The following is a 25,441-nucleotide window of genomic DNA, read 5'->3' as shown; positions in this document are numbered from 1 at the left end:
ATCTCGGGCAAAAATCAACACCAACATTTGCAAGTAAAGATTCTTTACAGTTAATTAAATCATAATAATTATACTACAATATATCATCAATCATAATAATACATCACGTAGTGATTACATACTCTTTGAATATATTATTTACTCGGATTATACAGTTGAATTCAAAAATCTCAAAAATCTTTAAAATTGTCTTGCCCAGCAATGTAAATGTGAACATCTAATCTGATGTAAGTCCTCATCAAGTACCTAATCTATACACAAGAAACCTTATATAATCAACTCTTTGATCATATTATTATGAATTAATATCATTATTAACAGGGCCGCATTTGAAACAGTCAGCCGTTTAACATTGCCGGCCCACAATCGGGCCTCACTTATTGACGTCAGATATGCTCGTCTACCTTCAGAAACACCACCTTTAGATGACTATGATCCTGCAGAGCACAGAGAACCTGTACAGCCTATCAAGTAAATACATATTTAAACCTATCTATCAAAGTATAATACCTATTTCCATTTCATTGCCGCTCGACCATTGAAATGTGTGGTTAGGTAGGTTTGATAAAAACATACTTGCCAAAATACTGTAGACTCCACTGCAATACATGAACTCAAGAGCCGGCTGAAAACCTAAATTTAACAAAATATTGTAAAATAAACAATATTTTGTATGACGCGTAAGCACGTCCGTTTAAGCACACTCAAAAACTGCATTGTAACCGAATTAGCAGTGATTGCACCATCATAATACCTACTTATCAGATGATTCAATTTGTTGCAGGCTTTGGATGGCCAATTTTAATCTACTACGAACAATTTTTGGGGCAGGAACTTTAGGCCTTCCGTTAGCAGTGAGTCAAGCTGGTATCATACTCGGCCCTATAATGACCATTTCTTTAGGCCTGCTTATTATGCACATGCATCATACATTGGTAATCATATTTCTTACTAAGCGTGTTGGATAGCAATAAAAGGAGGCGGGAAGTGGGTGGATGATGAAAGCCTAGCCGTAGGTATATTGTAAGACCATCGGTCAATCTTACGCTTGGCGTGCTCTTCCAAAGTTTTATGTCTAACAATGGATGCAAACCGAGCTAACTATCACATCACACTTCACATCACACTAATATTATAAAGGCGAAAGTTTGTATGTGTGTGTGTGTGTGTGTATGTTTGTTACTCCTTCACGCAAAAACTACTGGACGGATTTGGCTGAAATTTGGAATGGAGATAGATAATATCCTGGATTAGCACATAGGCTACTTTTTATCCCGGAAAATCAAAGAGTTCCCACGGGATTTCAAAAAACTTAAATCCAAGCGAGCGAAGTCGCGGGCATCGGCTAGTATTGTATAAAATAGAATAGATGGATGCATAGTTACTTCTTGCTGGATGGAAAGATAAGTATATTATTTACATGATCATACCTCTCTCTTATTGAAGTAGGTTTAATAATAATAGGTAATAATTAAAGTTCAAGTGTTTTTTTTTTGTACTTTTGTTTGGTTTACGAGGAACAGCTAAAAAAAGTAACTTCCTGAGGGATCCTCCATCGTATATGCGAGATTTTAGCCACTCATTTTGCCCGCGACAGATCCTCCTCAGTGCATCAAGTCTGGATTTACCAAGAGTACGAAATTAAATCTATAGGATTTACCTTCCGTCGATTATCTACAGCAAATGTTCTGTTATTTCAGTTATGGTGTTTGCACGAAATAAGCCGGCAACTCAAAATTCCACACATACCCTACCGCTACGGGTTTAGGTTAGCTCTTTTACATGGACCAGATGTTCTTCATAGACTGGAAAGTTCTGCCCCGTAAGCTGACTGTAAATACATGATATGATATAATTATATGTATATTGATATAGTAAAATATCTACGCGTCACAAAAGTTGAAGATATATACATAGGAGCACTAGAATCTCTCTGTGTCGTATTCCGCGCTGCTGAATGTCGTAACTCGTGACTCTTTGCCATTAATCACACAATGGTAGGAGTTTTCTTGGAATAACAATGTGGTAGGTTCCCATTCTCAAATCAATAACTGAACTTGTCAGCAAGTGCAGTAGATAGTTCACTCTGGCAGTAGTCCTAGAGTCTAGACAATCACACTAGTCGCACTATCACACTTCCCACGTGTATGTTTGTTACTCCTTCACGCAAAAACTACTAGACGGATTGGGCTGAAACTTGGAATGGAGATAGATTATACCCTGGATTAGCACATAGCCTCTTTTTATCCCGGAAAATCAATCAGTTCCCACGGGATTTTTAAAAAACCTACATCCACGCCAACGAAGTTGCGGGCATCAGCTTGTCATTTATCATCCTACGAACCGAATTTCAGCCACGGCATCAATTTCCACAGAGATTAGCCATCTGCGCGGGAGATATTAAAGAGTACAAATCTGTGAGCGAACACAGGTACATTCTCTATTCCCTCGCTCAATAGTACAATGTGACGGTAAATCCGACACGACCAAAGAGACATCAGGCGCAGGATCGATGGCTTTACGTATTTCCTCAGGCGCGGAGATGAAATCCTTCCAAATTCCTAACTCCGGGCTTGACTGAGAATTACTTGACTTGACAATCACTTAACTACTTTTGGCTTGATCCGGGAATTGTACCCAGGACCTCGTTAGCCGCAATCTAACATGCTAACCACAAGACCAACAAGGCAGATAATAATTATGTAGGTTGACACCGAACGTCAGATAGGTAACCTCATGATGTCGCATTCCATAGGGAGGTAATCATTCACCCAAGTCGCATTCATTAAGTAACCGTGTGAGGTTGCCACATGCGGTAACCACGTGAAGTTCCCGTACCGCATAGTAACAAAATGGTTGCGTCAGTTTTAAGCTAGGCCTCATTCGCACGAGAGCTTTTTTAACGTCTGTTAAAAAACTGTTCAAATAGAACAAATGCATTCCCAAGTATCTGTTCACACGTCAACGCTTTTTTAACGCGCACTTTGTATTTTCAGCGGAACGCCGGGTTTTAACGCAACGCTTTTTTAACGCTCATGCGAATTAGGGCTTAGAGTGAACTCACACGATGCGTTGCATTGGTGGTTCGGCGTATAAGCTGAATTTAAAAAACGCATCAAAATCCATTGAAAGGTTTTAAAGACCTAAGCATACATAGGGACAGACAGCGGGAAAAGACTTTATACTATGTAGTGATGTACCTAATTACTAATTTTATTGCGCATTATTCACAGAACCATAGTGGCCACCTTCATGATCCTGAGCCAGCTCGGCATTTGCACTGTGTTCGTTATATTTACTACGGACAGCTTGAGAGATGTGAGTTCCACTGCTCATTTTCACAAAATTATCTGGGGTAAGATCAATGGGTTAGCTCGAGTGGTGGGGGGCATCCGCACCCCGATTGCCATCTTGACCTGTCAAGTACTATACTTATAATATAATTTTTTCCAGATAATGGACTGGCAAACATCAAAACCGGCGATTGCTGCGTTACTGCTTCCGTACCTTTTTCTTGAGTATTTTATGAAGTCGCTAAAAATTGTCAGTTACATATCAATGTTTGGTAAGAAATTAAGATTTCAGATTACCCTAAGCATTGAGTATAATAATAATTATGCTCAATGCTTGGGGTAAACATTAAAATTATTTCAGGTAATTTTTTGAACCTAATCGGCTTGACGTTGGTAACATACCATGAGTTCCTTGGGCCTCATGGTAAAGAGATGGTATACGCCACTACAGACTCCATCGCGCTCTACTTTGTTATCGGAACTTGCTTGTTCAACCTCAGTTCTCTTGCCGTGGTAATGAAAAATAATATTCTATTACCGAACGTAGCTTTGTGGTTTCCGTGCTACTTGACCGTACCTACCACCTGAGACGCAGACGGGCCTCTAGCGACTTTTCAGTGTCACTGATTGTCACGGACTCTGAGCCTATCGCGGATGTGATCATTGCCGCAACGTGGGACATTGCACATCCACCACAGTCTTTCCATCTCCGAGACTCTGGATTCTTGCACATGCCTTGCCAGGCTCGGCTGTGTTCTAATGTACGTTTACTCATTTAATTCCAGGTTCTCTCTCTAGACAGAGCATTGAAGCACCCTAGAGTGTTGACAAAACGCTATGGTGTGCTAAACTTCTGCATGCTCACAACGACAATTTTTCTCACTTTATTTGGTATGCTGGGCTATTGGTCTTTTGGGCCTATGGAGGAAAATGTTTTGAGATCACTCCCTTTTGATGACGAGTAAGAATTACCTAAGTAGATGAGTGGTGTAGTTAGCAACATGAAGAACGGTTGCTTTTATGTCAGTTGTCGACATACAACATACAGCACCGTCTTTGGTTTGCCTGCAAATCAGATGAACGGCAAGCGCTCTCCCAAGCGTTGGCAAGCATACGCACACACCCGTCCACTTGCTTGCTATTTGTCGTTTGTCGCAAGCATGTGGATCCACCATCACATCACATTTCACAAGATTTGATAGCGAAAGAAAGTGCGAAGTGGGGCAGCAGTAGCGCTGCTGCAGCAGTTGCGCTATGGCGCCGTTTTTGGCGGGAAAAAGTGGTGCCAACTGTGTTCCTCAAGGCGCCCACCAATAAAATGTCACTAATCATACACCAACCAATCACATCAGTCAAGAACATAGACAATGAATTAGAATAAACGTTCAAAAACAGCTAATTTAAAAACTATTAGATACATCTCGATGTTTTTATCGTCTTGTTCTAGCTCAGCGATGTTAGCAATAGGCTTATATTTGGTGGCAGTTGCATTCGCTTACCCTATCCAGTGCTACCCAGCCATTCAGATCATATTGGATATAGTGAGAAACAGGACGGAGACTCTGTCGCCTAAAATTTTGGAAATAATTGAACATATAGTGAGGCCTATCTTCGTTTTAACTTCTTGTAAGTTAGCATAGCACTCATTGCATCAAAGGGTAGAGAGTAGAAACACAATAATATTGTGTTGAGGCATGATGCATTTGCAACGCACAGTGAGAAAAATCAGAGTGTACCTCGAACGAAACACACCAAAGCAGTGAGCTGCGAGTGAACCACAACAGATTCTTCTGTATAATTTACTTGTATGATCACATTATCACGTTCACGTCACAACACAACACAATTATAGTCTGCCTGCACCTTTAACGTTTATTTTCCATAGCTGGGCAAAGGCCTTCTCTGAAGGATACCAATATGTCCATTTGCTGTGCCGGTGTTTTTAAGAAGATTAATTTTATAGTAGTTATATCAAATTTTTCCTTGGAAAATATCATAGTAAAATTTTCTGTTACAGTTTTCATATGTTACATGGTGCCAATCCAAGGAGCATTTGTTGCATTCGTCGGAAACTTGTGTACGACATTGATTGCCCTAGTCTTTCCTGCTCTCATGGAACTATGCCTATTATATCCTAATAATTACGGCAAATATCGATTTTATTTGATAAAAGACTTAATCATTCTTGTGTTTGGGCTTTCCTGTGCGATTCTTGGCGTTGCACTTTGTGGGTATCTTATTTATGTTAGAGTTCTATGCCTGCACTCGCCGAATGATGATTCGATATGATTGTATGGTATCAGGTATGTCTTTGCTCACCTTAGGTACAATGGTTGTGCCCAAAACTTGTTACTACTAAAAAAGTTGAAAATTGCTAAGTACGAGTAACTATATGTGAGGGTACTGAGTAATTAAGATAGAACGAATCTTGTACGTTTCGGAGGTAGGTATTGTAATCTGAAACTGTAACAACTTTTTGACCATGAATGGTCATGCTCTTTACTTTTAATATATACCAAAAAACTAATATTTATAAGGATTTATAAGATTCTAGAAAAATAAAATATTTTAAAGTTAATTAAAGTTATTTTTTTTGTTTATTTTGTAAATGGAATCCTTATAGGATCACTTGTTGTCTATCTGTTTGTCTATTTGTCGCGTCTGTCAAGAAATCTTTAAGGTACTTCCCGTTTACTTAGAATTATGAAATTTTGCACGTAGGTGGGACTTATAGCACACGTAGTACCTATGTAGAAAAAACTGAAAACCGTGAGTTTGTAAAAAAAAAAGTAAAATATGTCTAACTATGTACCTAAAAAATAAAAAAAAGATTCCGACGAAATGAGAACCTCCTCCTTTTTTGGAAGTCGGTTAATAATTTGTATTTTCAATTTTCAAAGTAAGATACCAAGTGGCGTATCATACGAGGTCTGAGCGTGCAGAAGGTACCACGCATCCTGTCTAAGTTCGATTACATGTTCATCGATCACGCCTACTTGACGCCCTATTTTTCTTTAATTTTACATCACCATAGCCACCATTTGATATTTCGTCGATTCAGGATCAAACCGAGAGTCCCCTCCTGCTTGTGGTCTATGTAATCTAACGAGTTAGTTGCTCATAAATTCATAATACTTTTACTTTAAATCTAATCATAACTGAGATAAATAAGTAGTTACCTACTTAATGTTTTCATTACTAGCTTGTATAGTAAAAACACGTCACGAATTGAAAACCTCCTCCTTTGTAGAGTAAAAAGGCTTTTGGCAACCCTATTACGATGTCATATGGTTTCCGTTTCCATAAATGTAAATACCGTTTAGAAACATTTATATTAATTTTTATGTACTACTTACAAAAAAAGTGTTAATTTATCTTAATATTTTTATTAACTAAACTAAACTATTAAATTATTTGTAAAAAGTTGATTATTCTACTAGTTGAATCAATGTAGGTATAAAACACTTTCTAAACGCAGCGTTCGGATATTTAATACATAATATTGTTGCTTCAGAAAGTTTATGTATCTACACAACTTTGTTTTTACACCTATCGAATATTTTGAAATGTAGTTAACTACATCGATTAGTTACCTACATGTTTTAAAAATCTCAGGAGTCAGGTGTTTTTATTAATTTACGGTTGTTTAGATACTTGAGTGACCCAAGAAGCTTCTGGTTTTTGCACCGCTATTGCTGCGGCCTACGACTTTGACATCATACTAGTTAATTAGATATTATGGTACATGAGACATGATTTTTATATAAACCTGTGAGAATGATACTGCCATTGGCGCAATTAAAATGCCATAAGCCTACTTTGTCGTAGGTATTAGTTTACAAATTGCGAAAACCCAAATTAATTTTGAATTTCGCAGGCAGGCCAGTCTCATGCACCTTTTAGTAACAAAGTTCCCTTTTGTTTCATCTTTTTTAAACCTACTACGATATATTTTTTAAATATATTAACTACTAGATGAGGCCCGCGACTTCGTCCGCGTGGATTTAGGTTTTTTGAAATCCCGTGGGAACTCTTTGATTTTCCGGGATAAAAAATAGCCTATGTGCTAATCCTGGATATTATCATTATTATCTCCATTCCAAATTTCAGCCAAATCCGTCCTGTAGTTTTTGCGTGAAGGAGTAACAAACATACACACACACATACACACAAACTTTCGCCTTTATAATATTAAGTGTGAAGTGATGTGATTAGTGTGAAATGTGATGAAAGTTCAAAGTGATTTAAAAATTAAACACTCCTAGCTTTAGGTAACTGCCTACTGGTAGAGATTGGTATTAGTTTTCTTGTGACCGTTGGCCGTAAGGACACAATAATATGTTTGTGGCCGTTTATCCCATAATTTAAGGTTTGCTCATTGGTGCGCTTAATAAGTTTAGTCATTTCGATGCATGTTTGGCATAGATTTGCCTAGTTATCATATTTTGGTGTTTTTTTTTAATACTACAAATAAATTTTTGTTCAACCCTAATTGAGGAAAAGGACGTGACGTTATAATTCTCTTGTTTATGGTCCTCCTTCCACAAGTCACAAAATTCAATCAAAATAAAGGGTATTTAATATTTATTGCTGAGTTTTACTCATTTTAAACGTTTTTTCTAGTTAATTTTAATATGAAATCACAATTTAAACTCAAAATATGTTTATGATTTAAATTTTAAACGGTGCAAAAGTTCCATGTGTCGAAAAAATGTCTGACTTTGTCTATGCCTCAACCAAAACCATCAGTTCAAAACCAATGTGGCGACTGCAGGTTGATCAACAAGCGTCAAGTTATGGCGTTTTGTGATAAACTTTCGTAAATAGGTGAATTTAAGAATCATTTTTTAGTTTTTATAATAAATTTAATATGAGTAACCGTAATCTATACTACGACTACGGGAACGCAATATCATGGTGAGTAAATTCAAATATTTCCACTGACATCCATATTGTTTTAAATTCTAGTTTTATTTCAAACACATTCATTTCTAATTGTTTGTATGAATAATAGTATAATTTGTGAGAGTTAAATGTATTAAAGTTAATATAAATCTATACAATTAAAAAAAAATTGACGCCGGCTTATTCAAACGTGCCTTTGAGAAGTTTCTACTTTAAACACCTAAATTATTGTTTCTAGAAATCTTAGAAATTTTAGGGTTTCCAGCGTTTTATTCCTATATTGTTAGCTAAATATATATTTTAAGTGACCCAGACTTATCATGTATATTGTCTATAATAAGTAACTTGTACACATTCATTTTTATTTACAAAATATATCTACTTATTTACATAGTACCTAACTACTGTTTATTATTTATTCATATACTTACCCAATATTAAGTTTGTCTCGTAGATAATTATTATTATTGTAACCAATTACCTATTTTAGATTGTACCTTTAAAGTTTTTACCACTTGCAACAAATTTTTTCTAAGAATATAAGTAAGAAGAATATAAGTAAACAAATTTTTAAAATACAAGTTGCTATAGGTAATGTTAATAACATCCCAGCAAGCTGAGGTTAGGACCGATTTGTTCTTTAAGTGCTCATAATATATCTCCCATATTAAGACTTGAAGAATTTGTTTAAAACTAATGTATCAACCCTGCAAACAGCTGATTGCAGAAATGAACCATTTGAATGTTTGTTAAGTAGCAGAGACACCAAAAGAATCTCTATGCCACTAACTGTCCTATTTTATTTTTTAAATTTATAAGCTGAATTATATTTCAAAATTATTCATTGCTTTAGAATAAATTATAACTAGATAGGCTACAGTAAAACTTTGTTAATTCTCTTGGGTGGGCCGAACCAAAACGCACCATAAGCGGGATGGTTAGTTGTTAACTTAAAGAAGATACAAACCCTAAAATGAAAAACTGGCATTGTTTATGTGATTGAGTGCAAAGCCCACTTTATTATGAGTAGAAACGGTTTTAAAAGGTTGGCCACGAAATGTTTCAAAGTTGATTTGAAACATTTTGTCACAAAAAAAGATACAAATACAACAGTAGAAAACTTCACAGGAACTTTGCAGGATGTGTTAAAAATATTATAAAGTATTAATTCTATATTAAAGTATCTGTTGGCGTTAGGACTCACGATGGAGGCAAAAGCGCGTAACAAACAGAATAGCACTACAAGCATGTTTTATCACTGAATACTTAATACAGTATAGAAGGCTCATTCGACAAATATGTTTAAATGTACTAGTGATATACAATACAACAAAGTGCAACAACTCGAACAGCGCTGCTGTCTCAAATTTAATAAACACCTTTCTTCTATTTTGAGTCTCATAAGACAAATGCTGTGATGGAATGAGCCACTACACCATAGGTATATTTTCTCGGGTGGAGTGGCCTACTGAGTGGTTTTATCCAAGTTTTACTGTATTGCAATTTAAATCTACTAAGCAGTGACACAAAAATGTAAGTGATAAATGATTTTTAATCCTAAAATTAAATTTATCAAAGAATATCAATAAATGATAATTTAATTTAAAAAGTCTAATGTTTATCACTTATTTTTTTCTTGCACTAGTAATTTCATTAGTTATTATGTAACTATGTTTCATATTATCACCTTTTTGATGTCTGTTTGACTGTAGTTTTTGAAAATCAAACTTAGTTACCTCATTGCCAAGAACTTGCAGAGAAATTTTTGTAGTTTGACAATAAATAATTATTTATGGTGGTCCTACTTCCCTGTAGACTGTAATTGTTAACTTTGCAAATTAATCAATAACATGTGAATGAAAATATGTACCTGGAAAATTTCCTCGACAGGATATCCACTTATTTCTCTTACTCAACTCCTGTCATCCCAGTACTTCTTCTCATCTAAATTCTTTAATGTGATTTCTCTCCTTAGCAAGCTCAACAGCTGCAGTGGAGTACTCAATCTGTATCAATATTATATCCATGGGACCGCCAGTATTGTCTCAGACTCTAAATCTACATTTTCGGACTTTTGTGGTTTGCCTAGTAAAAAGCTGTAAGACATGTTTTAACCATTGTAGACTGAATGGGTAAATATTCGATTGCAGATGTTCTCTAGCTCCCCAGTCCTGTCAAACTCCTCCTGCGGTAAGAGAAATAAGAAGGCGCGGCTTTTTCTCGTGTCCAAGAAATTTTCCAGAGAATGTCAATGTTAGTTCGAGAGTAACTGATAGTGATTTCTGTCCGTTTTCGGACTCCTAAATTTCAGTTGACATGAGACATTGGGTTGTCAACAATGGTTAAAACACGATCTTCAGCGAGGGTAGGAAACGCTGCCCAGAGCGCCCCTGCCGAAAATGGAGACGCGCGTCTAAAAGCCTATGACATCAGGCAACGGTCGCAAAAGAGCACCATTTCTAGGCAAGTGTCTTGTCCTCAGTCCTCACGCGTTTGGCCTAGCTGCTCTTTAGCATGACCCTTAGTATAAGCTATCACCCTGACATTTCATCTTTGGTTAAAAAACGGAATTTGACTAATGAAAGCCATACAATCATTGGTAAATTAATTTAAAAAAAATCCAATGATACAACTTGAGATAAAATGTCAATATTACAAAGCGGGCGCAACGACTGCACTCCATAATTCCAAAATAATAAAGTGGCAATCTCGTTGTTGCTATATTGAAACTGAAAGGGATTTGACCTATAGTCATCAGTTAATCTAAGGATGTTGATGCATGTCTGCTGGAGCTTGCGGTGTCGGTGTATTCATCATCATAGCCGCAAAGTGTGACTTTGATGACCGTTAGGTAATAATTAAGGACCGTTCATTGCTGCACTACGTTTGCTTTTTGTGAGAGCGTAGGTGGTATCATCTATTGCAGTACATGCAGCCTGTCAAATGGACGTCACAGCGTGCGCAGCAATGGAACGGTGCCCTTAGGTGCATGTCTTGTATTATTCTACTTTATTGATAAGTATCAGAAGTGTCATAATCTCATAATATCTGTAAGATGTAACGGGTGTCTTTGTTCGCGCCGGCATTTTCCATTCGGCGTCTTTTGACTGGTGGTATTCCGTATTTCTATTCACACCTATTACCTCAATCCATGTTTTGTACAGGATCCTGATTTTCTTAAGATAACCAGATACAATTACATGGCGCCTTCGCACCAAGAATGTTAAGTCACAAATGAATTTCGCGCTTAGTTACTTTATAAATGCTGAATATGCAGATTTTATTATTGCCGGCCCGAATAATATGTTTTAAGGCACCTCTTAAGCCGACCGCAAATTATCAGAAATTAGTCCGATTCGGACAAAACTGACAGTCTGAGGGTCTATTACAAAATGTATGGGCAGAGTGCATTTCAGTGCGTGTCAGAATATTTCTGTCGGACGATTTCTGATAATGTGCGGCTTATTTAATGCGAGATAAGCTTGCGCTTGACGACAATCACGCTTGATAAAAAGCAATGATGAGGTCTAAGTTGGAGCACGCTTACCAGAAGATGCCTATTCTATTCACTCTTGTCATGAAGATATTTAGGTTAAGTATGGCAGGAAATACAGACGCCGGAAGGGCATTCCAATCCAGTGGGAAGTGTAAAGGAAGTCTAATATTGTATATTTTTGTAATTTGTTCAACCTCTTTGGTCGCTAGGAACAGCCAGGCGCTGCCATCCGGCGGGACACAAGGGAATGACCCCCTGGCCCCCGCGATCCCGAACTCGCGCAATATGTACCAGCACCCCGCAGTCAGCGGGTACAATCCAAACCCTCAGGATTCAAGGTCTCAAAACATGCCTGTTACGGTGAGATATATTGTCACTATGATCTCTACATGACGTGTAACAGTTAAGTACAGAAAACTGTCCATACGAAATGTCTGCATCAACAATCATTTTGTGCATGCATGCTTTAGCGTCTGTAAGATAATTTTACGCAAGCGAGATTGATAGAATTTTCATTATGCGGCTCAAACATGCCAAGCTTCGGTAGGAACAGCATTCCGAACCAGTGGTAGATTATTTCACGATTCAAAAGCACTTGTAAAAGTTTAATTGAATAAAAATAATTTGAATTTGAATTCGTGCAAGCATGATTGAACATGTGAATGCACATTACAAGTTTGCGCAATCATACGCTTGCCAGTTGTCGGTCATGTCCGTCGTTTAAGCAGTGAGAAGCCTAGGCAATTTGTGCACGCTTGTATGAAATGATTGCTCATGTGGGCTTGTCATGATTGTATGTTATAGCCACCTTAACAAGCGCAGGTTACGTTAACTTGAAGATGCGTCCATACACAATCCACTTTACTGGACGCTGAAGTCCGCTGCAAACTTGACAGGAGACTTTATCGTGTATAGCCAGCGCTAGGGTTTCTGTTGTTCCATATAATATGTGCGAATGCATCCACGTCGTTATCGTCCAGAGTTGTTTTTACGACGCCAAGTGTATAAGGAGCAGTTAAAATGTGTGCACCGCGCAGGCTCGCCAGAACCCGATGTACGGCAGCGGCATGTACCACGGCTACAGCGGCGGCGGCGCCACGCTCGCGCCCATGCCGTCGCCCTCGCCCACCGCGCCGCTGCCGCCCTTCCCCGTGCACCCGGACGTCAAGTTCAAAAAGTTTGTTTATATCTTTGCTACTGTATTTTCTGTATAGCTGCGCTCTCTCTCTCTCTCTCTCTCTCTCTCTCCTCCTCCTTCCCCCTCTTTCTCTATCTCTCCTCCCTCCCCCTCTTTCTCTATCTCCCGCCCCCTCTCTCTCCCTCTGTCGTATTCTTAATTGCTGCGGGTCGTGACCGCTTTCCATCAATTACATAGTGATATAAGTTTTTTGGAATAGTAATGTGATCTCATTCTCCAAATCCTTCCGAATACAACTCAAGTTTCGACTATAAGAACTAGGTTTCAACTCTTAGGTTCTATACAGTTATTACCAGATGTTAGTGACAATAATAAATAATTGTTACCTGGGACCAATGACATGATGAAAAGATAAAATTCAAACCTCCAAAATCTGTCACCTCACCAGTTACTGACTCGGCTCAAGGTTGCTTAACAATTGCAATTGTTATGGCCTGTCACAACAGGCCAGACGCCCCTCACTAACTACTCTAATTCAGTTACTAAACTAATCTACTGTATCAAATCCCCTCTCTTCTTATTTTAAGTTTTTTCATTCACAGTCTCAAATAGTACCTTATTAATTTATGGTCTACGCTCAGGTTACCCTTCTACGATGTGCTTGCGGAGCTGATGAAGCCTTCGACGATGATGCCGATGCAGGCGGGGCGCATGCAGGAGGGCACCTTCATATTCCACCTCACGCCGCAGCAGGCCACCGAGATCGCGTCCGGCAAGGATATCGTCGGCGCTAGTAATAAGCTCGACTACGTTGTACAGGTCAGTGTATTTCACAACGAGCTAGTTGAAGCATCAACATCTCACGTTCATAGTTGTATCAGTCAAGATATTATAGACCTAAAATAAACTTCAAGAGTTTGTTCCAATAAGCATTAGCACGATAATCGCGCAATACATTGAGCCACCAACCAGCGCAAAAGCTATGTGCACCAAAAATAATGTTACTTTTTTGTTACAGGCCCAGTTACGATTTTGTCTGCTAGAAACCTCATGCGAACAAGAAGACTACTTCCCACCTAGCGTTAATGTTAAAGTTAATAATAAGATGTGCCCATTACCAGTAAGTACTATGACATCTTGTTGTAATATACACTATTCTTAAAAGCCTATCCTTTGTATTAATATAGTAAGCAGATGCCTGCAATTTCGTTTAGTTTTATTATTTCCAAGTTAATATATAGAATTTTTTATTTGAAAGTGTCAATTCTAAATATTCTATGTCACACAAAAAATTATTTTCCAGAATCCAATACCAACAAACAAACCAACCCCAGAGCCAAAGCGACCTCCTCGGCCCGTGAACATCTCGTCTTTAGTAAAATTATCACCAACAGTGGCAAACACAATACACGTAACCTGGGCAGCAGATTTTACAAGAGCATACGTTCTCAGTGTGTTTATGGTCAAAAAGCTTACTTCTGCAGAACTGTTGGTCAGATTAAAGTCTAAGGGAACCAAAAATCCAGATTATACTAGATCACTCAGTAAGTACTATTAATTAAATCACAATAATGTAACAAAAATATATAATTTATTTTGTTAAATATTAGCTTGCAACTGTGTTTGCTAAATTCGTTGATATTGTTGTGCAGGGGTAATTTTAATAGTGTTGTAATGTTCAACACATACAGATACTAGATGACGCTACTCGAGCTTCATACAAAGAGTTCTACAGCTATTAATTACAACAACAAATGACTGTAATACATACGAAATGGTTGTCATTGAAGACTGCCACACATACTAGTTGTCGTCTGTGGCGCCTTTCGCCATACATCCTGAATCGCGCTAACGAAGTTTTTTACAATTTCCAAGATTCAACACTCAAACTAGCTTGGTATCTGGGCATAACAATTTTCCAGAGGAAGAGCTTATTGTTACAGTTAAGATATACAGTATTAAAATGCTTTTATTATTTTATTATTAATTATTTTTAATTTTTTTTTTCTTGTTGCATTATAACATAATATTATTATTCTGGTATCAGGTTGAATACTTATCACACTATAATGTTTACAGTTAAAGAAAAATTATCTGAAGACTACGACAGTGAAATCGCCACAACATCATTGCGAGTGTCCCTAATGTGTCCCCTGGGAAAAATGCGCATGTCATGTCCGTGTCGGCCGGCCGCATGTCCGCACCTGCAGTGCTTCGACGCGTCGCTGTTCCTGCAGATGAACGAGCGCAAACCCACCTGGCTGTGTCCCGTCTGCGACCGACCGGCGCCCTACGACTCACTAGTGGTGGACGGGTTGGTATACTCACATTTTTCCCCTTGGCAAAATGCGCATGTGGTGTCCGTGTCGGCCAGCCGTTATTGGACTCAAAAAGAATGATTTGGAGCGAGCCTTAGCGTAGTGAGCCCTAAACTTTTAGTTAATTTCACAAAACACTCCCAAAAAATTCTGCGTCGTCATCAAGATGATTAACGCTAGGTCAAGTTCATGATAACTAGGCATAGGTAGTAAAAAAAAATAGTATTTTCAAATGGAATAGAATAGATTTTTATACAAATAAACTTTTACAAATGCTTTTGAATCGTCAAAATAATCTACTATGATTCGGAATGCCTTCCTACCAAGAAGATCCAGCAAGAAACTCGGCGGTTGCTCGCCAAAAGATCGCCAGATTAATCGTGCGCTAAGGGGCAACGCACGCACAACAGACGGAAACGTTTAAGTGCGGAAACCAGCCCAGAGAGAAGAAGAATCGTGCGCTAAAAGAGTAACTATTTATCAGGTATTTCCAAGAAGTGCTGACGTCGCCGCGGCTGGCGAGCGAGTGCAACGAGATCCAGCTGCACGCGGACGGCAACTGGTCTGCGCACTCGCCGCCCGCCCGCGCGCCGCAACCGCAGCCTGCGGCCGAGCCCGTCACACTCATATCCGATGACCTGGGTACGTGTTGTGAAGGTCGACGAGAGAAGAAGATGGAAGAAAGACGGCAACTGGTCTGATATCCCACGATATGACCACTTCCTGTCATAAATGATGACGTCGGAACAAGCTGTGAATATGTCTTGTATCATTTTCTGCAATTTGTGAACACTTGTAATTTTCATTTATTTGTGAACGCTTGTTGTCATTCTTAATTACTTGTGAATATGAAAGTATATTCAACAACTGATAAACAACTTACAAATACTTTATCAGTCATAAAAGGACTTACTTTTTGTCATACCTGACTACTTGTGAACATTTGTCATATTAAATGACACAGGAATCACTTGTGAACATTTGTTGTCATATTCAATGAATGCCTTCTGAACACCTTGTTGTCTCATTGTGACAACCGTTGTATTTGAGGTAACTTTTGAACTCTTGACATCATTTCCATCGATTTGGGTAATTTTTGCATAGTCTTCAGTTTTTCAATATCATACCAGTAACATCAATAACAGTTATTATTTATTAATATGTGATTTTATATGGACCTATTTCTCAAACAGAAGTGATACCAGTAGATGGGAACAATGCGAAACGCGCGGCAGTGGGTGACGCCAGAACGCCCAAAGCGATCGAGACACTGGTCGATCTCACATCAGATTCGGAGGATGAACTGCCTCTCAAGAGGAAAGTCACTCAGCCTAAGAGCACCCCGCCAGCTGTGGAGACACCCACCAAGACTGAGGACAACTACAACTCAAGTAATGGTAAGTTTACGCAAGTGCCAACATCAACTATATAAAATTTCAAGTTGATTGGACGAACGATGCGTGAACTCAATCAATTCTACCGACTCGCTATCGCTGAGGCCTGTGTATTATGCCTTTAGCCAAACACGCTCGTTTGCAGTACGCTGTCATACAGATATTGTATAACCTTGGTTGTAAGGGCAATAAATAATAATCGTTTAATGCTTTTTGCTTATTGTCTTCATGACACTGACGTAAAAGCCGACCATATCTTGGTCGTTAATGTTTACAAACATAAAGAGAGAATTTCAGTTCAAAATTATGTTTTCTGCATCAACCTCAAACTCGAGCTGTAACCTACGTGGTCGAGCTTTAGAGCGGGGGTACTCGTTCAGGATATAATCATCGGTTTTAACGTCCCTTTGGAAATACTTAGTATAAACATGTGTTGTTGCAGCGGAAGCGGTATCATCGAGCGGCTACCGGTCGCCGGGCGGCGGCGCGGTGATCTCGCTGGACAGCCCCTCCCCACCCGCGCCCGCGTCTCCGCAACCCTCGCACGCGCCCGCGCACGAAGCCTCACCGCGCTCCACCAGCGAACACTGTAAGCTAACTTTGTTTTCTGTAAGACACACACATATACGCGCACCATTCTTTGTCGTTTTGCTAGCGGATGTACGACGAAGCAGACTACCACTAGGACACTACTTGCTCCCAAACACCGTTAGAGTAATGCCGGAGCCACAGCACACAAACAAAATCGAGGATCATACTGTGAGCGACGGACTGCCTCGTGTCCATCATCCACAGGTCCTCTTGGAGGCCAGGGCAGCACGGTTTAGGTAGCTAGATTCTCTCTCGACATTCCCCATCAAAAGCTGCGCGAGCAATGCTTGCTTTCCACCCTCGCTCATCGCCATACTGGACTGACGAAAAACTGGTGGGGCAGCCAGTGATGAATGGGTAATAGTTAACTCTCCCCCTGGACGTATCCAAAAGGGATCTACAACTCTCAGGCACACAGAAAGGTTATCTGACAGAATTGGGTGGCAGTTCCCAGGGCTTATCCCGGGGACTGCCAACCATTTAAGGGAAGAACAACACTGGGAACTTACCAACTGCATAGGACAAACTCTCTCATTCTAAGAGAAGACCCATCCTCAGTAGTGGCCAAGGTGGTGGCCTGGCTAAACTGTTCCTTATTCTGAGCGGAGATGCGTGATGAGACCTCCCAGTAGTGAGCCGGCGAAGGGATTGTTGACGAAGTAATTGTTTGTGGCAGGCACCAGCAACAACACGGAGCGGGAAGACGAGCCCGTGTCGTCGCACTGGGCGCCCTACGCCGACGCGGACCGCGACGACTCGTACAGGAGGTAACCTGACCCCGGCGACAGTGATGCGACTTAGAACGTTTAATACAGATTCATATGCTTACTAACTGCATTTTTATTTGATAAATGAAAAGGGAAAAACCGGTCAAGTGTGAATCGAACCCGCACACTAAGGGTTCCGTACCATCGTCCAAGACACAGCTTATAGTTACTTTTATTTTATTTTTTTGAATTTGCTGTCTGTGTGTTAGCTTTTCATGGCCCATCAGTTCATCATCAGTTTTGACATTTGGCGCAGAGATAACTTGCAGTCTGACAAAGAATATAGGATATTTTTGTTCCTGAAAATCAAAGAGTTCCCACAGCATTTTTAAAAAACTAAACCCACTTTGAGTAAATCGCAGACATCATCTATTTGATACAGAGATAGCTCGCAGGGCTACTATTTTGCTGGAAGACTGCTTTTTTTCCTATGGATTTTTTTAAAAACGGAAACGGATGCAGAGCAAATCGCGGGCATCATCTAGTAAAATGATATTTAAAAATAAAATCTGCCAGTTTATATAATCTCTCCTCCATAATGCTCTTATGGTTATTACTCAACATGATTTATCTGTCTATAGTGGTCTCCGTCGACTAACTGTTTGAACTTTGAAGTATCTCTAGCAGCTAGCTCATAGTAAAAAGTGATTTTGCTGTCCAGGTACTGACTGAGGGAGAAGAGTGGCCGCCCCTCCTATGCCAGCGGCCATTCTTCTGAAGACGAACAGGAGCCCTCCTATCCCGAAGTACCACTTCTGCAACCCTAAGCAACCTTCAAAGCTTGGATTTATAAAAATGATCGCGGATTACAGCTGCATGCGACGAACGCAACGCACTTTCAATGCCTAAAACCGAATGACGTCAGCATGCCGAGTCAGTCAGCAGCATCAGAAGACATTTAAATGTATTATAGAAGCAGGCGTTATTTTGCGGAAGTCCATGATATACAAGGATATCCTTGTATATCAGAAGACATTATCAGATTCACCAAGAAAAATGAATTGTAAGAAGAAGAATTGTATTGCTGTGTTAGTGTGCGTTATGGTTCCAAAAAAACCGTCATTGGATACTTGACTTTTGCAATTTGACATTGTGAGGTCTACATCTCCTGAGGATGCTCCGGTGTCGGGGCGAAACGCGCGTCTAGTGGTGTTGGAATTTGTGGGGTGCTGCGTACCATACAGATTTCGTTGGTTTGGCGGATTATAGCAAATTAAGCTTTAATATCATCATTGTATAAGAGTTTAAAGAAAGATATTGTAATTCGTAGTCAATAAAGGAGCGAATCTAAAAGAACAGTGACAATCATTCGATCTGACCTACACATTAAATTAGAGGCACGCATACGTTGCGTTCGGCTCGCGTTATTTTATTGCGGAAACTCAGGTGACGTTACTACGTTGGAAATATGACAAAATTAGCTTCTACTAAATTAATAATAAATAAGTACAGATGTTCTATTTCACGAAGACCGTTTGGCTATCACACATACACACGTCTACATTGTTACAGTGTGCGTGGCGCTCACTTTAGACCGCGACGCGGTTAACGATTGTCGGTACATTCACTACTACAAGCAAGGCTAAGCGGTCATCGTGAAAAAGAACAACTATAATGACAGACACCGGTACGGCTCTAGAGGCATAGGTGAAAACACGGGAAATGATTGCGCTTGCGCCCTTAGAAAGGATTTATATGTGTGCGCGGTAGACTATACAAAGACGCGCAGAAACCAATGCGGGAGGTATAATGTGATGTGATTACGTGCCCCCAAATACTAAAAAATGAGTTCTGCGCATTCGGGGTCAAATGACGTTCTTCATACATTTGTTCCTAAAGGTGAATCCACACATGCACGCACGAATCTTGTACACAACGTACATCGACGTCTATGGAGTTACGTACACGTCATTCAGTGACTCGAACGACTATTATTAAAAATCCTTATATACCCATCTACCCTCATTTTAGGAGTATTGTAATAAAATCAAAATTATGTAGTGACAATTATTATGTAATGCATTTTTCGTGAATTTTTTGTCACAAGTGATTTTATTGCTTCAGTTTCTATTTGTACTGTTTGAATTGTAAATATGGAATAAATGAAATAAATAATATTATTATACATCACACACCTATGTTGTTTGTGTTACATATGTAGGAAAGCAAATGAAATATGAAACAACAACTCCTGTCATTAACATAAATACCAATTTAAATATATTTTTTTATGAGATAACGCCACTTTAAAAAAAAAGCTGTTTGCGGAAACAAATAAGAATCTAAGTGTGTTTGTTTTGTTTGACTATATTATATGGAATAATATCGAAACCGAATCACCGGTTTTAAAAATGAATTTTCTTTCCATTTCTTTCAAGGAAACAATCTTATGAATTTGTTAGTATATAGGCCTTGTCATCATAAAGTATCAATTTTATTACATGCCCACCTGAGCATAATTTTTTTATTTTGTTACAAATTAGCCTACGATCTCACCTGGTGGTAAGTGATGATGCAGTCTCAGATGAAAGCGTTGGTAGTTTTATTAAATCCAAACCTCTTATCGGTTTTTACGAGGCATCGTATGGAAGCCTAAAATCGCTTGGCACGACAGCAACAATTTAAAAATTAAAAAGTGCCCCATTGCCCGTGTCAAGTATTGAACCCGGGATCTCCCAAAGCGCCAAGGTCAAATTGTGATTATTATCACATTGCTACAATCGCTATCATTATGATTGGTAAAAATAATGTTCTGACTGCAACTGAGTAGGTATTTCAGCCAGAGAATTTTATTTTAGCTAATCAGAAGTGATTGATGCTGTACTATAGAAAAAGCTTCAAAGGATCTTTAAAAAATATGACTTATTTATTTCTTAACATATTTAGAATGAAAGTTTTGAATTGTGTGTGAAAAATTGTCTTCAAGTTTTTTAATTTGTGCGTGCCTAACTATGTAAGTAATTTTTTTCTCTAATTTATTTATTAGTAAGAAATAGAATATATTGTGTAATTGTATAGTAGGTACTAAAGATATGTTACTTTACTTGCACGGAAATGGACAAGTACACTGGAAAAGGTGTGCCATACAAAATGACAGTTATTTTTTGCGTCAATTCAAAGCGCTCCACCAAGCGTACCGGGAATTAAAATTGACGTATGAAATAGTCATCGTGTTGACACTATCTTGTATGTTTATGCACATCAGACGGAAACGTTTAAGTGCGGAAATCAGCCCAGAGAGAAGAAGATACTATGTTGACAGATGTCTCATCACTAACATTTAAACATTTAATTCCGATTACGCTCATATGATTCTCACTGCTGTTATCAGTGCCAAAATGGCGAAAATCCAGTTGCTTGAAAAACACGTATGCAATCGCAGGTCCAGCGTACTTGTTTAGTATAGGTCAGTGGTTGCGACATTTCCAAATAGAACTAAAGAATAAGATAAATATAGAATAGTAATTTAAAAAAATCTAGGCTAACTTGGAAAAATCTTACAACTTCAACGTTTGAAGATGTCCTACTAGGTATATTATTTCAACTTTTCAAGGGTAGAATCGCATAGCCTCCTTTCCCCCCCTAAATAAATAAAGATAAAAAGGGCATTGCGATTCTGCTTTTGTACAATAAAGTGATCGCAAAACGAGTAGACCAATTTGAAATTGCAACAGCGCTGTTATTTTTGAGCGTAAGCTAACGCCTTGTTTAGGATTATTTGGTGAAATTGGGCCTTAGTCTATGACCTGGGTAAACCGCCATGTTGCCTTGCAATTTCAAATTGGACTAGTTATTTTTCCACTATTATACAGCTGTTCTTATTCTGAGCCACCTACCTCCGAATACTGTCGCGTCTGGCGCGACCAATCCTATTAACACCTATACACTAGGAATATTATAGTATAGTATGTTCATTAAGAATAATGTCCAACTAAGTATTCGGCATCGCAAAGCAAAATTATTTATTATTTCTATTATTGATGTATTCATGTCTTTTTGTACAATTTATTATTTGAATTGATCATAAATTAAATAAGAGAATAAGGCTGAGGTTGTTTTTTTTATAATATTTATTTTAGCATTATTATAATTCGTCCGGTCCCGGATACGTATAGTAATTATATTATTCTGTGCCGGTTAACGATAACTGTGCCGGCTATAGTTGAAAATTAAAAAAACGTAAAAAAACTTCTGTGGAAATTAATCTGGTTTAGATTGAGATAGGTACTACGTTGAATCAACCCACTGTCGCCGGCTCACTACTGAGCACGGGTCTTCTCTCAGAATGACAAGGGTTTGGCTATCTTTTACCACGCTGGCCAAGTGCGGATTGGCAGACTTCACACATCTTTGAGATAATGCGATTTCTTATGCAGGCTTCCTCACGATGTTTTCCTACACCGCTAGAGCACATGCATGAGTGGATAGTGTGGTAGCAAGTGATACTGGCGTGCCCGAGGTCGGACCCCGGATTCCCCGATTAGGAGGCCGTCCGTCTTAACTATTAGGCTATCAGCGGCTTTTTTTGAGATAAGTACGTACCTACTTAAAATTCTTAAACGCGAGAACAACTCCCGATATGAAGGTCAATAACCTTGTGCACCTAATTATTATTGGCTACCTACCTAAGATAATGTGATAATGGTCCTAGAAGTAGGTATTGAACGAAGAATGGACAGTCTTTGTAGCAGCGGAGACAGATCGCTTGTTATTACTACCACTAATGTCATTTCGTGAATAAAATCTGCAACAGAGGAAGTCTCCGGTCAAAATCAGTAATGAGCCCTTCCATTTTTGTGCTGGTCGTAAAACTTCTGTCATCCCTTTTCAACGTCGAGTATGTAGAATGCGACATCTCACTCGCACTCGCAGCGTGCAAGCCTCGCGGCCGGGGACACGACACGTAGCGTTGCTCTGTTGAAGCAAGTTCGGCGGTCGTCCGCCGACTCGACGCGGCGCTGACGTGCGATACGCTGAACTAGTGTTTCCACCGTGAAATCACCACACCAGTGTTATTTGTTTATACCTAGTATGGCTTTGATTACATGGCCCCGAGGATCGGCCGTCGATAGTGCGGTGTACTGTACGTGTGTATGTGGAGTTTGAAGCGACAATATAGTGAAACTAGTCGGCCGTGTTCGTTTATGTGCTGGATTGTGATAAAAAGTAAATTGCTTTGCTTTTACGGCGGTCGGAAGTATCGATCGCATGTTGAAACAAAGCCGTGGATTGTTTTGGCGGCGTGGAGACCGGTGCCAGTCGAGGTGAGCGCTCTTTGTATATCGGTTAAGCTGTAAAATGGACAGAGTCCGAGACGAGCGAAGAGTGGCAGACGGACGTCGCACGCAACCGGTGCATGTGGGCCTGCGGTGCAGGGGAGGGCGGGGAGGTTATGCACCGCTTTCCGAAAGCTATTATGGATTTTATTTCAGTGATACCTTTTTAGATAGTAATTTATCTCGCAGTTACGCTAAAGGCGATATTAGTGAGTAGTAAACCGTAAGCGACGTGCTGCGAGCGGCGAGCTAATAGCTTCACATCGAGAGTGAGTAATGCCTTCCCTAATGGGATAATGGTCTGCTGGCCGCCGCTCGAAATATTTATAAAGCGGTCGAACGAATCGCGCCGTGTCAACAAGCGGTGGGCTGTTTGCCTTCCCATTTAGACGACAAGGGAGCCGATAAGGCGATGCTCGAGAGCCGCCCGACATAAATGGCATAAATATAGATTTAATTGCGGTGTTCGACGTGTAAAACGAACAAAAAGCCGCCTTTGTTTCTTATAAGGCGGTAGGTACCTACTAAAAGCATTTCAACCAAACGAATTTTTGTTTTAATATAAGTTAATGACTTAATAACACGAATTAGAGTGAACATAAAACTGCTAAACTAGTAGCTTTAGGTAGGTAATAAAACACCAGTAAGAAATAGTTTGCTGTCTTAACTTGGAGCATGTCTACGATATTCAATTTTAATTGCGTATAAGATTAAGGACTGCATTACGTGTAACTTGGTGAAATAAGGTGTCGAATACCTACCTACATAAAGTACACACACACACACACAACTAATAAGTAAGCGTATTTACGCTTGAATACACGCATAAAAAAAGCCTTTATTTCCGTATAATATGTATCGGTATTAGATACCTAGGCAGGTACGTCGTACATACCATACACTTACTCATTAAAATAATTATTATGGGTCTACCGTCTCACCCCTCTCTCCCCACTGAAAGTCATTGTTGTTTCATCCATAGACGTACAATTTTCGCTGGTTTCATCTAAATTACCTAGATAAGTTTCAAATGTTCTTCGAGGAGGTAACTTTAGTAAGTACCTACTTACTTAGGTACCTAGGTACTTACTTCCACAACAGAGTGAACTAGAGTGAGGGAACTCTCGGTTTGATCAATAAGCAAATGGGAACATTTGAGGTATAGAGATAGGTAGTATATTTGACGCCTGCCAGTGACGTGGAAGTACCTACGTATCAACGTTTTGGTAGGCATAGCTGTCGTCAACACGGTAGTTGACTTGACAGGGTAGTTCACTCTGACAAGATACATGAACCCTGAAAGCATTACATTCCTTTTTTTGGGCAGTCGTGTAAATAGAACCTACTTGCGTACATGCAACAATGCAGCATTCTACAAATCGAATCATTTATTTTGCAGCTTATGCGATATTTTTTAAGCGGATAAACATCGTGCTGTATAAGAATGAATATTACGGCAAAATATTTTGCCAATGATCGATTTATCATTTATGCTAGGCGATGAAGAATGCACTGGTTCAGATCCGGCTCGAAGGACCATATGATGGAGACTGTGCTGGTTCGAATCGGTGCTATTTGGGTGTTATCAAGGAAACACTATAATATTATTTGTGGCACACACTATGTTCTTTACTAATTATTATTTATTATTATTTAATGGAAAGCGATGTACAGTCCGGGTAGGTAGATCCTGTGGCAGTTCGAATGTGAGAGAGTGAAAAAAGATTGACTGACTGACTGAATGTTTTACGGTTACAGATTAAGTTTGTTGGTGTTGCCAGCACTAGTTAGGTAGATACAATTTAAATTATTTCAGCTTGCCATGTTTCAATGTAGCACTGTGAATGTGATCCTCTGGCCTTAAAAGTTAGAATTACCTCCTGGGCTTTGGCATAAAACAGCCTTAAGATCACAACTCATACTTCTTTAGTTACGGCCTCGTAAATATTTAGGTCATGTTAATCTCATTGACAGGAATGCCTACAAGTTACGCGGGTATGTCTAGGTAATTTGTAAGTCTTTATGAAAAATCATATTGATTCCTTAAAGTTCTAAGTTCGAGTAACAATATTACTTGAAGCCCTTATAGTATTAAATAATTACTTAATGGGACTAAAAGAAAGCTAGGTTTATTTGCTAGATAATTAAAAAAAAAACAAAAACTACTTAAATAAAATTAGTCTATTGCACTCCTGTTGTATATTCCTTTACCTATAAACGGAAATTATTTTATTGAATAGACGATTTTTTTTTTACAACCTAC

General features: G+C 39.0%; 3 protein-coding genes across 6 annotated transcripts in view; all 3 read left to right on the top strand.

Moving 5' to 3' along the window:
* Nucleotides 1–21: 21 nt before the first annotated feature.
* LOC123875399 (proton-coupled amino acid transporter-like protein CG1139) lies at nt 22–5,849 on the top strand. The gene is made up of 10 exons (XM_045921208.1): nt 22–33; nt 322–471; nt 785–935; nt 1,701–1,822; nt 3,234–3,318; nt 3,454–3,565; nt 3,655–3,806; nt 4,079–4,254; nt 4,741–4,919; nt 5,311–5,849. Exons 3-10 carry the CDS (start codon nt 792–794, stop codon nt 5,580–5,582), a joined length of 1,242 nt encoding a protein of 413 aa, XP_045777164.1. The 5' UTR covers nt 22–33; nt 322–471; nt 785–791; the 3' UTR covers nt 5,583–5,849.
* Nucleotides 5,850–7,779: 1,930 nt separating this feature from the next.
* LOC123875394 (E3 SUMO-protein ligase PIAS3) lies at nt 7,780–21,949 on the top strand. 4 transcript variants are annotated; one of them, XM_045921201.1, is made up of 13 exons: nt 7,780–8,210; nt 10,510–10,661; nt 11,904–12,054; nt 12,741–12,871; nt 13,474–13,651; nt 13,851–13,952; nt 14,136–14,376; nt 14,912–15,146; nt 15,635–15,792; nt 16,344–16,547; nt 16,987–17,133; nt 17,812–17,902; nt 18,564–21,949. In XM_045921201.1, the coding sequence occupies exons 2-13, from the start codon at nt 10,537–10,539 to the stop codon at nt 18,568–18,570; spliced, it is 1,770 nt and encodes a 589-aa protein (XP_045777157.1). In that variant the 5' UTR covers nt 7,780–8,210; nt 10,510–10,536; the 3' UTR covers nt 18,571–21,949. The 4 variants fall into 4 exon arrangements, with proteins under 4 accessions (XP_045777157.1, XP_045777156.1, XP_045777155.1 ...); XM_045921199.1 differs by having other exon boundaries at nt 7,782–8,210; nt 12,732–12,871; XM_045921200.1 differs by lacking the exon at nt 18,564–21,949 and having other exon boundaries at nt 12,732–12,871; nt 17,812–17,906.
* Nucleotides 21,950–22,849: 900 nt separating this feature from the next.
* Nucleotides 22,850–25,441, top strand: part of LOC123875390 (zinc finger protein 608-like) — a 199,280-nt gene continuing 196,688 nt past the window's right edge. Inside the window, exon 1 of the mRNA XM_045921195.1 lies at nt 22,850–23,166. Coding sequence (XP_045777151.1) covers nt 22,996–23,166 — 171 coding nt within the window. The 5' untranslated portion in view covers nt 22,850–22,995. The remainder of the gene's footprint in view (nt 23,167–25,441) is intronic.

The sequence above is a fragment of the Maniola jurtina genome, chromosome 20 (assembly GCF_905333055.1).
Source record: "Maniola jurtina chromosome 20, ilManJurt1.1, whole genome shotgun sequence".
NCBI classification, from domain to species: domain Eukaryota; kingdom Metazoa; phylum Arthropoda; class Insecta; order Lepidoptera; family Nymphalidae; genus Maniola; species Maniola jurtina.
This window is presented reverse-complemented; position numbering and strand designations above follow the sequence as displayed.